The 16196-nt window shown below is 37.4% G+C and overlaps 1 protein-coding gene and 1 non-coding gene across 2 annotated transcripts; one reads left to right on the top strand and one right to left on the bottom strand.

The window, feature by feature from the left end:
- Positions 1-79: 79 nt before the first annotated feature.
- Positions 80-167, top strand: trnay-gua (transfer RNA tyrosine (anticodon GUA)). Its single transcript is given in 2 exon segments — positions 80-116; positions 132-167. It is a non-coding gene; the product is annotated as a tRNA-Tyr (tRNA).
- Positions 168-566: 399 nt separating this feature from the next.
- LOC144071583 (FYVE, RhoGEF and PH domain-containing protein 6-like) lies at positions 567-15881 on the bottom strand. Its single transcript, XM_077596815.1, has 21 exons — positions 15679-15881; positions 11787-13557; positions 9165-9297; positions 8781-8848; positions 8512-8542; positions 6209-6360; positions 5258-5414; positions 5001-5088; positions 4280-4330; positions 4146-4204; positions 3818-3889; positions 3659-3727; positions 3334-3417; positions 3182-3261; positions 2977-3079; positions 2429-2575; positions 2149-2254; positions 1978-2069; positions 1779-1907; positions 836-975; positions 567-747 (listed from the first exon to the last, which is right to left on the bottom strand). Exons 1-21 carry the CDS (start codon positions 15689-15691, stop codon positions 711-713), a joined length of 3582 nt encoding a protein of 1193 aa, XP_077452941.1. The 5' UTR covers positions 15692-15881; the 3' UTR covers positions 567-710.
- Positions 15882-16196: the final 315 nt, after the last annotated feature.

The following is a 16196-nucleotide window of genomic DNA, read 5'->3' as shown; positions in this document are numbered from 1 at the left end:
CAACGAAGAAGGAAAGGCGTCGAGTATTGGCAGCTTTTCTTCCGCCTATGTATAGTTGAATCTCAACAGAAGAGGTACGCCTTCGATAGCTCAGTTGGTAGAGCGGAGGACTGTAGAGACATGTAGCTGAAATCCTTAGGTCGCTGGTTCAAATCCGGCTCGAAGGACATTTTTGTCAAGTGTCAAATTTGTTTATTTCAGGGACCATTTTCACCACAATTTACATGCATTTTAGTTAGATAAGTGCTTCCACTACTGATACAAGTACTTGTGAAGGGAAATGTACACACCTTCACATTGTCTATTTAAAAAAAAAACTATAATTTAGGGTTCATAAAATCCACCAAAAGTAGTGTACAACATTGCACAGGCATTTGCATTTTGTGTAAATACAACTAAACCAAAAGTCAACAATGAACTAAATTTTAAACAAAAGTGCTTGTAATCACAAATACTATTATGAAAAGGATAACATTAAATCCCTACAGGTGGTCATAAAATACACCACATACATATTCCTGCTGCCTTAAAAATAATAATAATGAGCAACGCTCACAAGAGGTAACTTCAGCAAAGGAAAAAATCATGAAAATAATATTTTATTTTAAAATAATAAATGTGTTGTCTTCTGATGGGGAAAAACTGGAAACAATGGGGTAAATCTTTGCAGTCCAGATGAAATGTCAACATCACACAGTCAGTTCCAGACACTAAAGTACAGATGATTCTCGGAAAGTGTCAATCCACCTGTTAACAGGACATTCAAGTTAAAGTATTAAAGTACAACCACATTTTGAGAATCATTGCAATATCAGCTTTAACCTTCATACTTTACCTCTGGGCTGTCTGGACGTCATCTGCTTTAAAATTGTAGTACAGTGTATTTTTGTGGTAGAGCTTGAACTGTAACTTTTGGAATGAATCAACTTTTAAGACAAATCCTAAGAGTGGTTGACTCTCCAAAGCGGCGACATCCTTGCATGATGGAAACACATTTGTTGGGTATTACTAATCAAATCCCGATGAAGGATTTGTAATAATGTACATCAGCTGGATTTACAACAGCAGGTTCTATTTATTGACAGAGGTTTTTGAATCGTTAAGCACCACCAAATCATGGTTCACTGTTGACACCCCCGCTCAATGAAGGATTATATTTTTACATTTAATGCCAATTTCCATTAGCATCCAATGGGGAACTCCCGCAACACTTACGAGGATGCCTAGTAAGGAAGATGTATGAATAAATGTGTCAATTATTCAAATTTTAACTAAGTAGCCTAAAGTGGACAAAATGTAAATTATTCAAATTTTAACTAAGTAACCTAAAGCGGACAAAATGTGCCTTAAATGAGCTAGTCTTTTCCTTTTCTCAAAGTAATGTTACATTTTAGCTCCCTATTTGTTGCCAGCAGTAAAGTTGGAAGGACTGCTTTGAAAATCAGTGTTTTAATACCGCAATTCTATTCCCAAATTTCCGACACTTCATATGAAGTCATCCAATGTGGTCTCTTCTTTTTTGACTCAATTAATATGGATATACGTAATTCAGTTATTGATGAGAAAGATTGATTGCAAAGATATATTTTTGGGGCCCCTTAATGTTTGCAACAGTGAAGATGCAAATTATGGGCAGAACATTGGATTCAATTTTGTTTCTTTGACATTATTTTAGTTTTTTGGTTGTAATGTGTTCATTTGTCAACATCAATAAATAAAAAGAATTGCTCAGCCGCTGATGTAAATCCAGTACAGTGTACTCTTGAAGCATTGCCTACCTCACTGGCAGCATAGGTGTACAGAACCTTATCTTTGATCACAAACCACAAGCGCTTTCCCTGCTTCTTCTTGCCCTTTGACCTCTGCAAATATCCACTCATGGAGGGGTTGTCTGTGCTGGCGGACACCTGCCAAAGTCAAATGCACGACATGAAGAGATCAAACCGGGGAAAAAAGAAAGATAATGGTTAGTGTCACCTCTTTGAGAGCAGCTGGTAGTATCCGCTTTTGTTTGCGAGGGAATGCAAAGGTGGCTTTGGGAAGTGCAGCAGCTGAGACATCTTCTTCGTCTGGCAAACCGAACAAAAAGTAAGAGGAATCATTTGCAGACATACAAGACAGGAGGTGAGGAAATAGTGAGAAACCTACTTTTCTGCTCTCGGAGTATAAAGTAACACTGGTCACACACTCTCGCTAAATGGTTTTTGAGGTACTCAAGGGTTTGCTTGTTGGAGGAACATGACTGGCACACAACCTAGTAGACAAAAAAAATACACCTCACGTGGTACTTTATATTATTGTTAATAGGATTTTGCCAAAAAATAGACAACTCTGACTGCCAGTTAGTATTTGTATTAGATTTTTTTTAAACTCAATTGCTAGGCTGACAGGTGCTGGCATGTAAAGTGGAATTAAAGCAGTGCCTCACCTTGCCACAGGCCCGACAGTGGTGTCGCCTCCACGTCAGAGTGAACTCACATGTACAAATCATGCACATGGTGGCACGTGGGTCTGGGATCCAAATGGGGGCTTTGGCACCCAAAGAGGCGCCATCAGCACAATTGCTCAGTTGAAACTAATTAAAAAGAAACAAAAAATATATAAATATCAATTCATTACATTAAGTGCACCTGCATAAAGTCACAGAAAAAATATGTCGCATCGAAAGGCAATACATTTGAAAAATTGAAAAATGGCTAAAAGTTGGCGATGAAAGTTTGTCTTGTCCACATGCCAGGGCACTACCACAGCGTTTTTATTTTTATTTTACTTAATTTAAATAGAGTTGCATCTAAAGCGTGTGCATACCTAAAATTTTGACAGGTAAAACAAAGCCAAACAACAACAACTAAAGAAAAAACTCATTAGTTGGTGGCAAGGTTCAATTATATTGTGGTTTGAATGCTTTAGATTTAGTGCCAAAAATTCTTCATTGATGAGCAAGATCATCTTTGGTTTTTGTTTTGGTTTAGTTACCTCATCGTAGCTCTTTCCAGATATGAAAGTGATCTTTTTCTTGGTGTAATTACTTATAGCTGTTGAAATGTCCTCAAGCCATTCATCTCTCTCCGAAGCTGAACTTTATTGAAATTTAAAAGAAAAAAAGGGGGCCACATGACTAAACATAATTACCAACCTAAACTTAAATAACAGTAAAAAAAAAAAGAGAGACGATCATTACCTTGCAGACAGAATGAATGAGCGCTCTATGCTCTCAATAAAGAACTCATTCTGGTAGGCCTCTTGACTTGGTTTGCTCACCTGTCATCAATAAAATATTGTCAGTGCAAATGAAAATATTACAGTGCATTACACCTAGAAAGGAGTTCTCACCTTCATCCCAGCTAAGGACAGCATGTTATTCAACTTATACTGGCCCGACTGAACAGGACTGGTGTACAGCAAAGTGTCGTTAAACTGAAGTAGAACATGACATGGAAATGTTAGTTTTCAGTGATTTTGAAGACACCAGGATTCAACCTCACAGAAATGATTTACTCTAGTACCTGGTAATGTGTACATACTAAATGCAATGTGTTACATTTACAATTTGAGAGAGCATGGATTCCGATATTCCTAATTATTGCAATCAAGGAAGTTACTTTAGCTGCTTGTTGCCCAAACTGGTTACTTTTGAAAAGATAAAAGTCAAGTGTACCAGGAAGAACATCCTGGGCTGCATGACTTTCCTGGACAGTTTATTGAGGATACCCTCCTTCAGGAATACCTATCACAAAACAAAGTTATTTTCATCATGTGTCGTGCAAAATCCTCCATAAGGATTCTAGTATTTTGTCACGAGTGCAAAACATCTCACTCTTCCAGGCTGCACGATTTCATGATGACCATTTAGACTGCACTGAACCCGAATCAGCTTCTGGAAATTGTCCTTGTATGAAAACCAGAAAAACAAGACATTAGAATCAACCACGTGTTTGCAGTGGTTCCTTGAGATAAATTTAAATTCAAAGATAAAGTTAAATAGTTTTGTGAGTTTATACTCTCTTACTAGACTCTCATCTGCAACTATCTTTCCCATTCAAAATGAATAAAATTCCCTTGTTCTATTTCCCCCCAAATTGGACGAACAACAACAGCTCCACTACATTTCCATTCTATTAAAAGAAGTTGAATTTCGGCCATACCCCTTCCTTCATGATATCATTGGCATGATTAACGACGTCCTTCATGATAGCAAGAGCGTCTGAATGGAGCAAAACATCAGCGTTACATATCAGTCATTCCATTTAAAGACAATTTAATGTGACTCTTTACTTACCTTGTGTGTCCTTGTAATCAGCTGAGTCTTTGGACAGGTTTTTCAAATAGTCTGGAAAACAAACAGTTTAGTTGATCAGGTTTGAAAACTACTAAGCACGCCACTGTGTAGTAAATTCCTGCTACGTAATCTTGCGTTTTAATCCCATTTGCAAAAAAATGTCGATTGTGTTTAAATGATGATGTTACGCAACAGTGACGCCAACAAACATTCTTGACATTTTCAGACCAGATAAATACAGTACAACGTGTGCAAAAAGATTTTCAGGTTACAAAGGTAATGTTGTTCCACCTAATCTGATTTGTGTACAAAAATCCCATTATACTTTTGCAGCGAAAAATATTGAGTTACAGAACTACGTATTGGGGGAGGGCTCTAAAAAGGCGGATTAATTCTTAGGTGATGTCAGAAAACCTCTGTGCATATTTACCTTTCTAACTTTTGTTACCTTTTTAATTGTCTTTGTGGGTCTTTGTTGTTGTTCAAAAAGGAAAGAGGACAGAAATTGAAGAAAATATAACATTATCTAAGAGGAAAAAAATATTACAAAATGTATTTTATTTTAATATGTTTAGGCTTTATGATGGTGAGCGTGTGACCCCAGTCCTTCAAAATATACATAAATATTTTTTTTGAATCTTTTAAATTATATTTACTTGAATTAAAACCCATGTTTGCACTAGAGGGCAGCACAGTGACAATGATGAAGCATTTTAGCCACCTCTAAGGAGAAGCTGGTACTGAGGAATCCTTTGAATAGGCTTCAGGAGGTAATGCTTCAGAGCCAAGTTGGCACAACGTGGATCAGCCTAGAACGCAAATATCACATTTGGGGTGAATAAAATGAACAAAAAAAGTACACATTCACTATGTACTTCGTATGATTGAGGCAAGTGATGTACAAATTGATTCATTCTCTTGTAATCTATAATACAGAGACTTCAACGTGCAGGAAATAAAAAGAAAGCGCCACGTTACCTCAAATTCTTTCACGACGGCACCAAACAGTGGATTCTTTTTGCTCTGCTCTTCCAGTAGAGCCACATTCTTGTCAAACTCGCGGATGTATGTTGAGTACATCTTCAGATAAGGACCTTTTTTCAAGAAGATATCAGCCAACTGCTTTTTTTCATCCCTGTTCATACAAAAAAAGACGTTTTTAATGAAGGAATATACAATCTAATGAGGCAAAATAAACATTCGAGCAAGAAAAAAACGGCTTTACAAGGATAAAAAGAGATAGATAAGATAGATAATAGCTATGGTAGTGACTATAACTCTTTAGTGTTTTTGACGTAACTCTAATCACTAAAAAGTGGATGAATACCAGAATACCATTGGAATGATAAACTGACCGCATCCCATTCCAGATTCATTGTCTGGATGTTGTCATTTTCCTTAGGTTAATATCTTCAAGTTTTGCAGCGAGTCATCACTTGTTTTAGTTAAGGACAAATGACAGCTTTAACATCTGAATTTTAAAAGTTCAAGGTATAAACTTGTGTGTTGTCATCTATGTGGATCAGCCAACTTTGACTAGTAAAAACATGCTGAATCATTCTGTACCAACTAATATATCTATTAATCTGTGTTTATTTTTTAATTCATATTTTGGTCAAGCTACTAGTTAAATATAATGGCTTCCTAAAATAAGAGTTCATTTTGTTCCACAGTCATTGTTTACATCTCAAATCATTTATGATACAGATCTTGTCAGGTCTTGTCCTTCAGTGTGTTTTTTGTTCAGCAGTTGGCTAACCATTTTCATAATGCATTAGTGCCATCTTCTATTGCAATCAAATCAACATAATTTGATGCTGACGGCTTTCTAGTCGTCAAGTCCCAGTTGAAGGCCCAAATAATGAACCCATGGCCAGCAACTGACCAATACCCATAAAAAATTGAAAAACACTTTGAAGGGAATGTTACCATTTCGCTAGTCTATTCTGCAGCTCCTGAAGCAAATCCTGGTTGAGTTCATAGAGTTGCGGAAGGTAATACAGAATCTGGTTGAGCAGACGCTCCTCAATCACAGGTTTGGTGTTTTGATGAGACGCTTTGTTCACGGCATCCCGGAAGTCCTATGGTCCACAAAAAAAATGAAGGCACATGCACTGTTGAAGGTGACTCTCCATTATTATTATTGGTTTTATAACCCCTAAGATATTTATATATATATATATATATATATATATATATATATATATATATATATATATATATATATATATATATATATATATATATATAGTAAATCACTACAAATGTCTTCAATTTTATATCGTATTTGTAAGGCTCCAAGAACCAGGAAATGCACACAATCCCTAGTGTTTGTGATCAATCTTCATGTAATCGGCCTGAATATGATAAATTGCCAATTACTAAATGGTTGAAGATTACTCTCTATACATAAGTTGAAGCCATTTATAAAATAATCTAAGTTTGGCTGACCTCAGCAGCTTTGCACTTAAATAATGTGTTTGCATTACCTCCTAAGGTCTCATAATAAGTGAGAGTGTAGGACAGGGGTGCCCATTATGTAGATCGCGATCTACCGGTAGATCGCCAAAGTACTATTGGTAGATCGCACGACAATAACATTTTGATCCCTCCCCTCTGTCAATTTCCTTAGCTAGGCTTTTATGAATTTGGCATGTCCGCAGTATGCTTTAGCATGAATCGAGAGTGGATTTTCACCGCCGCTCCATGTTGATAGAGTCTAATGCGAGGTATAGCAACGGAAATAATTGCTGAGGGTTGTCAGTGGCCTGTAAAAGAAGATCATGGGATCGTGGAAGGTTAACTCCTTGAAAAGTAGATCTTGGAGCAAAAAAGTTTGAACACCCTTGCAGTAAGTCATGTGTGATACCTTTCCACAAATGTGGTATATGATAGAAGTGCAATGAGTGGATTGCAGTCAGTCTCGTTTCAGCACAACCCCCATTGGTTAAGGTGTTTGTGGAACAAAAAGCTGCACCTAGCCACAACAGCCCTCCAGGACCGCTTTGCCCACCCCTGAATTCTAACCCTAACAACAAAGTACAGTGGTACCTCGAGATACGAGCTTAATTCGACAGCCTCTCATGTCTTGGCCACCTGGCTTTCTCGCATCTCAAAATGTTTCTCGTATCTAGAGATAATTATTTGCTCGAAATTTTACTCGTATCTCGAAATGCTCGTATGTAGGGGTGCTCGTACGTCGAGGTACCACTGTTTAAAAATTTAAAACAAAATTAGAATTACGTTTAGTGTAAGGTTAGATTAAACTTATTTTTGAGTGTGTCTGCATCGTAATCCAAGTTCATTTAAATTTGTTTATGTTATATTACGATTCACCGGTGCTAAAAGTCTCTCTTTTTAGTTCATTTCTATGGGAAACGTTTGTTTGAGTTACGAGAAAATCGACATACGAGCTCAGTCTCGGAACGCATTAAGCTTGTATCTCGAGGTACCACTGTATTTATATACTGCCTGAACAAACAGCATTGACATTCTTTCTAACTTAGCATGACTGTGTGTCATCAACAGACTCAATTCATCCAGTTTAAGTGACAGACACTTCCTGTCTGTGGGCTGCAGTGACATCTGCTCATATGATTTTTTTAAACACAGTGGAGTCAAAAAATTAATGTATAGGAAATGAATTCAAGTTATTTTGGCAGGTTCACTGCTTACTGTACTGTGTATTGCGGCACAAGACAGTATTATATTATATCTTTTGCCATCTGTTTCCAAACCGTGGAGAGAAAAGTAAAAAGTCAGTGAAATCATTTGAAAAAGAATCTGTTTAAGTACAGTAAAGAAATATTTGTCACTTTGGGCATCTGCTATTCCAGATTTAATTAGGTTGTACATTTAAATGAATCAGCCGAGTCAGGGCATGACTTGAAGGTTAAATTATCCTCAAGCTTAAGCCACTTTATCATCGGCTGCCTTTGTTAACCTCTGAGAGGTCATCAGCTGAAAAACCTGCATGTAAGGGCTTACTGTAGATGCCTTTAGTCCTCTTTCAGTATACGCAGCACCTTTGAGATAATAAGGCAAGCATTTAAATTGTTCAACCAGTCTGATGTAGTCAAAGGAGAGAGTCGCTTTAACCCCCTATCGTTACACTGTGTATCTATGTGTTTGTGTAGTCAAGTGTCAACACAGTAGATGATAAGCAAGTGTTATTCATTTGCAATTTAAAAATGCAGGAGGGAAACAGAATAGCTAAATTGTCGCATACTTACAACATGAAGCAGCTTCAGGACATCAACAAACCTAGAGGCAACCATAAAAGCAAAATGTTATAAATATAGCATGTCTAGTAGATAAAAATAAATGCACACCCCTTAATTTATTGTAAATGTAATAGCTCATTGTTTATTTTTTGTACCACAGCAAAACCATAAAAATACTGAGCCACTTTTGATAACACAATATCGCAATATTGTGGCATCCCTACTTATGAAGGACTGAGTAACGGGGCTTCCAAGCTTTGAAAGATAAAGTGTCTTACACTTTCTCAGAGGTCATAATTTCAGTAGCAATGTGATGGATCTTGGTCATTCGAGGGCCACTTTGCATCTAAAATAAGATGAAGAAAACATTAAAATGAAGAATATGCCTAAAATATGACAATTAGATAGCAAATGGTGTAACATTAAACAGTCTACCAGCTTACACTTATTTTGACACATCTTGGCATTGGACATTAAATTTATAACTGAAAAGGTTAATTGTGTATGGCAGTAAAGGGGTTCATTATATTCATTTGCGTTTATATAAAATTTATAACCAAATGAGGGGCGCGACCCTATTTAGCAAAAAAAATGGTTGTCTTTTTTTCAGATTTTGCTGGACTTGTATGTCAAGGAAACACAGTATAATTTCATTTCCTCACCATACTTTCCTCTGGCAGCTCATGGTCTCCTTTACTTGAGACGGAGCTGTCGTCTTCGGCTTCCACGTCTGAAAAAGGTAGCATGAAGTCATCGTCTGAAGCACCATCGTCCGCTTTGTCGTCGATAGAACTTCTGTTCAAAGCAAAATAACCAAAGCACAAAGTGAGTTGTCAGCGCTAATGTGATGACACATCTGTGTGGAAATAGAGGGAGGATGTTATTTATGGAATGGGGGTCATGTTTTTAATAACCCAAACAGTATGTTCAGCAAACAGCATGATGTCTGCAGCTGCATTTTAACATTTCCTGCAGATTCCTAAACACAACAGAAAAAAAACAATTCAGGGTAATAATAAACCGAAGGGGAAACATCAGCTGTGTCATACAAATAAAGCCCGTGTTCACCAAGTTCACTTATACACAAAAAAAATTGTTAATATTTTTAAACGTAATTTGACATCCTATTATTTGTACAACTGAGTCCAACATTTTTATTTTTATTTACTTAAAGGGGTAGATGTTAGTTTGATGTGTTTTAAAACGGCAAACTGGAATGTCGTGTACAATACAATACACTCATACGCAATACAATTAAAATTTGTTCCATGGAGATCTTCTCTCAAAAATGTTTGCGATTTGGTAAAACTCGATGCATTGTCCAATTTCCAGTAGTAGGTTGACCACAGAAAAAGGACCAAAAGCAAATAAATCAAGTGTCGCAAAAATGAGCTCCTCACACACACACCCGCTATGTTGACAACAGCTATGACTCATTTGTGTTTGTGAGCTGCTCAACGTGTTTTGTAGCATGTGATTTTGAAGCACTTTGAAGTTGTGGCATGCTAAACTAAACTATGATAAGCCGCAAGAGACAGTGTACAGTTGTACGACATAATCCTGCTCCTTTTAGCCTGACTGACTTTGGATCATTTGTTATTAGTGTAGCAAAAAGGGAGAAGTTATCAAAAAAAAGGTTTTTTCCATGTTTAAAAGGGTAAACGTCATGACAATTTTTGGGAAGGAATTCTGAACTGCGGGTAATTTAACAGTCAAGAAAGTACAAGTATCAAATATGATCACGACAATGGCCATTTGGGTATTTAGTCATTTTTAATTGACTCAAGTTGTGGCTTAACTGAATGTAGCACATTCAAAACTTAAATATGTACTGGATCGCAATACAAAGAAAAACCAGTGACAGGTCATTACTCCCAAAAAACTGTAATCTGTCTCAGAAACACTGTACCTTTATGAAATGTCATTGTTTTAGCCAGAAGTAAAGTAAAATTATATTTTGTCCAACGGCACAATTATGCAACGAGACACACGGTTGACTATTTCTGTAGCCACACGCATTTTAATCATATTTTTTAAATTGTAATTAATGGTAAGATTTTATATTTTATTAATTATTATTTCCTCAGAAAAAATAAGTGTTTCAAGTAAGAATAACAATCCAAATTATTGTACAGTCTTCCCTGGATTATCGCGAATTCACTTCTTTGCGATTTTTTTCTGCTATTAATTTTGTTTTTTTTTGTTTGTTTTTTAAATGTTCATGAAAATACACGCTGAAACTCTCAAGTGGAAGCCACTCCCCTGTCTTCTGCTTGCTACTAAGACTCACATCTGAATGAAAAAAAAAATATTATTATTTGTTTTCAGTTCTTAAAATGTGAAAATCACACATCAATTTTAAATACATAAAATTCGACAACCCTGCAAACTGCAACTATACAATGTTCTGGCATCTGTCCAGCATACAGTGAAGTTCATCTATTCTATTATCTCACAAACACATTTGGTTTTCAAAAAAGGGACGTGATTCAAATTTCAAATGACTTCATTGAGCACGCCTAGAAAGCATTAACAACAGAAAGGCAAACGTGCCAAACTCCCCAAACAGGAACCTGCGACTGAAGAGTGTCAACATGCTTCACAAATTAAGGGGCAATCTTATGAGCTCCATTCCATTTAGTCTTGAATTTACAAACCCTCAACAGGGTTTCAAATTTTGTCCCTGGTTAACACAAAAAATAATTAAATAATTGGTCTAAAATATAATGTATAATATATACACTGGTCATGTTTATGTGACCTGGGAATTTTGGGAAGAGGATACAGAAGTTGTATGTGTTAGCCAGTTAGGTACTGACATACCAATCAAAAGATTGCTAAGGTACAGTAAAATACCTGCATAGAGTCCCCACACACCCACCCATACATATTTGTTATACCAATATTTTTTGGACAAATAAATGACTGACAGACTGCAGGAAATGAATTAATACAATTTCATGTAAGTGCAGCCAGTGAAAAGTTGAAATATTTGTGATGGATACTAGAGGTCTGTCGAAAAATGTCATGTAACTGAAACAGTGTCTGGAATTTTAAAAAAAATTGATAAAATGAATTTCTACGGACTTCATGGTCCAAAAAAATTTGGGGGCCAAGAACCGTTTTATTAATATTCATTATAACTGGGAATTTACCACTACATACATTTGAATACCATCTACTACCATCCATTAGAACAGAACTCCATCATAACCCAAAGATTTCCAGTTAATGTTTTTCACAAAAAATGAGCAAGTGGCGGAGACAAAAAAAAGTTCACATACCTGTCATAGTCAGTGTTTTTATCTGGGGCCAAATATGACTCTGGTTCTTCATAAATCCCATCGTCATTGTACAAACTCTGCCAGGTGACACTAGAACCTTCTGAGCCGCCAAAATAGATGTTCTCGTAGTCTGATATCTCTTCATAGTAGCAAATGTTCTCATAGTTTGCGTCCCCACCGTCTACGCTTTGTTCCACTCCAACCAGAGGGCAAGAATACTTGCGTTCCATTGCGAGAGCACATTGGAGATCATGGGGTATGTCATGCTCATTGGACTCTGGGGTCTGGGATCCTTTAGCCTTAAGCTTATGCAGCATCATGACGGACAACTTCAGATCCAGCAGCTTTCTGAAAGAGCTCCTCCTTCCTTTGGATCGGGCCAAATCTGCACCAGAGAAAGACCTGGCCTTCTGTTTGTCCAAAGATGCCGTTGATGTACGCTCATGTGTTGTGGTTGTCTTTTCTGCAGGCGAAGACATAACAGCCTCGACAGTCTTCCGATTTTTCACATCAATTCCTGATTTCAGTTGTTCTTCGACATCAGGAGATTCCGTCTTCTTCATCCATGCCATTGAGCTGTTGTTTCCTAGAGGCTTCTTCGGAATTAGCGTGACTGCTTCATAGTGATTGCCTGGATTGTTGGAGTGAAAACTGGAATCTGTCTGGGCTTTATTGCCGGCCACCTGATTATGCCTTCCTTCCCTTTCTACTTCCACCTCCTCGTCCTTATCAACAGATAGCTCAATATCATAGGCGTTGGTGTCCAAACCCAGGTCTTCTTCTTCCACATTGTTTAGGAGCATTGACTGAGCAGGTGTTGGTGAATTTTCAGGTGCAGAATGATAAAGCATTTTCCTGGGCGTAGCGGCTGGTTTTGCGGCAGATGACGACGATGGTCTGTTTTCACTAGCAGTCGCACTGACAGATGAGGATGCTTTGTCTTTCCCTTCAGATGACACGTTCAACTCTTTCATTTTTCGCCCTTCCTGGATAGTGATCTCCTGCATCTCCTCCTCAGCTTTTTCCTGGCAGGCCAGAAAAACGTTTTTGGGTCTGCGGGGCACCGGGACAGGGACAGGTTTACTAGGGGTTGCTGGTTGTTGTTTTTGTTCAGAAGGATTAGTGTCTTCATCTGGACCTTGCCTGGTATTATCCCAGGTAATTTCCCTCACGTTCGATTTATTGTTCACAGTTCTAAAAGGAAGTGGTCTCACTTTAATCTGAGTACAGGAGGTATTTAAATTATTGTTGACATACTTGTCTAAATCATGTGAAGACTCACAATTGGGGTTATGGTTTGGGAGGTGGGCATTAGCAGTAAGTATGACTTGTCTTTTGGCATTGTCCATTTTTCTTTCTGGAGACATGCTCTTTCCATTGACCTCAGTCTTCACAATGGGCAAAGTTTTAAAGTCTTTCTCTACTTTGTCAATGTGATTGTCACGAATGCAGCGGCAGTCTTTTTGGCTACATAGACAAATAGGAATAATATAATCCCAGTTTGGCTTTTTACTGTCATTCTGTATTCCATTTTGGGCGTTAAGGCAGCCAACCATCTGCGGGGTTGTCGTGATTTTATTTGGAAGGACCTTTGAGGCAATAGGTTTGGAGTTCAGCTTGGAGGGGTTGGGTTTTGGTGCCAGCATCGGTTTCACCCGGTACGGGCGGCCAGAGGACTGGTGAGGCGGGGCATATTTTCCAGGTATCAAAGGAGATGCCGGCTGGAGCTGGGATAACTTGGGTTTAGGGGCCAGAGGTGGCTTGTTCATGGCTAAGGAGACACAGGAAGAGATTCATTAAATGATAAGCATGCTCGATGCTCTAAGGGTAATAACATTTGCAACCTAATGCAAATTTTGGGGAGATAAGCCTCACAGGTAGCAACAATAATTTGATGGACAGAGCACAATTTGGAGTTCTGTTGGATTACGTTGTAATGATGACCTCTTTTTGTAAGTCTTTTTTTAATCAGATGTCCTCGTACTGACGCTACAAGAACCTCATGTTCCAAAGATGAATGAACGTGATCTCTGTTCCTCATTCCTCAGGCTTTATTACAAGCTTGTCTTACAGAGATACTGTAAAATAGCTACATTAATAACAGCAGACCAGCCCTCACTAAAATGTTTTTACTTTTTACCATTTTGACAACCCAGTAAAAATGTGTTTGTATGAGAGCCACTGATAAGAGTCCTCTACATAATGTGAGTGTTTGTTGTTTACACAGCAACAATCTTGAAAGCTCCACTCAAAAATCTCATTTTATACGGTGGCTGAAAAACTGGAGTCTCAAAGTGAGGGTTTTCACTCCAAAGGATTAGACAGAATAGCCAATTAGGTTTCTGCTGAAACAATGACTGGAATTACCTGATTAAGACACAGGATTTGTGAAAAGGGGTCCTCTTCTTTGATTTGAAAAAAAAGTTACACCCATTGACTTACTTTGTGGAATCAGTTTAAGACCCCTAGTCTAAAAGATTTGACTTAGATAGGTGTGTACAATATTCTTGTAACGATGTACTCATTCTCAGTAGTAGCTTGGTAGGAGTTTTCGCACACCAAAAACACAATTTTGGCACCAAGAAGCAGAGACATCAAGTTTTCTGTTAAAAGAAAACTCACAGAACAGTGACTTTGACGCTAATATGCTATGTTTATGTGACATATCTCACCATATGAAACAACACTCCATATCTTAACAGTTCAAGGTTTCATGATTGTGAGTTTGATCCTGTTCCCAATTGGTGAAGCGTGCCAATCCAAAGGGATTCCATTGGATTTTTGAAATTGGACTGTAAAATCAAATCAGACATTCCAACCAGAATATCCAAAATTGCATGTTCAATCCATTTACAGATAGATGCCAGATGTTCCCCAGTGGGAGATGAGGGTAGGGGCTCACTGTTTTAACTCTTGAAAGCTGCTTTGGAATCACTGATCCGAACCTATACTTTAAAATGCCCCACGGGGGATGTTCTAAAATTGTTTGGCTTTGCCGTATAACCCCACATATAAGTAATCCATCTAGTGGTCCATGTCAGAAGGTTGAGGATGGGGAGTTGGGGGAATTATTGGGGGGAGGGTTGTGTCAGAGATGTTGGATGGGTGTCAAACAAACTAGTACTACAAGTAAAACTAGTGGAATAAACACGTAAAAGACAGCTTTTATGCCTAACCTTTCAGAAGTAAATAGTAGTAACAGTGATGTTTAAAACCTGAAACCCTGCTCAACAATGATGCTCTAAGATCAGGGGTTAACATGTATAAAAACTTGGTAGTAGTAACAGTAGTAAGTATACACAACCGTCTTGACTAATTCAATCATGATTTTTTTAAAATATCAATTTGCAGCAAAAATGTTTCATAAATACATTCTTGAAATTAGGCATTTATAGTAATATCTAATCTAATCTGATTGGCGCCTCCCAAAGTGTATTGTAGAATTACTCCTTTTATTGGAAATAAAATTTATATTTTTACCCTGCAATTCCATCACACACAATGTATCCAGTAGCTATTTAAACACACTTTAAAAAAATCTTTTTATCAAATACAGTATTTGCTTCTATTGAGTACATTCATAACTGCAGTTCAGTTGAATTTAACTGTAATCCTCCTCTAAGTATAGCGCATATTCACACATTCACTCTAATAAAAATGTCATAATTTTAAGACAATACTTGTTAAATGCTTTAATTCATCTGGTTTTATTTGTGATAAACACATCATCCCCGTACCTTGAGTTTGACACCAGTGACTAGATGGAATGTTTCAATTATCAACACTTAACAAAAAACTGTACGTAAAAACTTGACAACAGTAAGGAGACATTTTTATATTCCATAAATTACAAAACGTTTGCCGATAAAATAGTAATTGAGTTCTCTCGTACCAGACTTCATCATCGCGTCAGTCCGTCAAATTTTCCACAAAAATCGTCCTTCTTCATGTCCGGCTTCAAACTTCCAAGACGTCGAGTTAACATAAGATGTCCACAGTGGACATTTTTGCCTGAATGTGGTAAAGTAAATAAAAATGTGACAACAACAAACAAACAAACACGTTGCTTCGACTTAACTTAGCAAGTGAGTGAGTGAAGTGGATTTGAGCATTTACTCAGCTTCCTGCTTGCAGGAACCGTAACAACATATAGGGGGCGCCAAAGGAAGACCTAAACGTTCATTGTCAGTCCTGGTGACTTCATTAAAGTAACTTTATTTATTTGCCTTGTAAATGAAAATGCATACAAGTTGGTTAGGGACATGGGGGCTCGTAAGCAATATTTTGCATTATTAGGTCTTGGAATATTTATTCCAACTGATTTATTCACTTGTCTTCAGATTTCGGAAAAATATATTTGTTGGGCCATGACCCTTGTGAGGATAAGCGGTTCAGAAAATAAATGAATGA

Source organism: Stigmatopora argus, chromosome 3 (assembly GCF_051989625.1).
Source record: "Stigmatopora argus isolate UIUO_Sarg chromosome 3, RoL_Sarg_1.0, whole genome shotgun sequence".
Classification (NCBI taxonomy): domain Eukaryota; kingdom Metazoa; phylum Chordata; class Actinopteri; order Syngnathiformes; family Syngnathidae; genus Stigmatopora; species Stigmatopora argus.
Note: the sequence above shows the minus strand (reverse complement) of the source record. Positions and strands in the feature narration are given on the sequence as shown.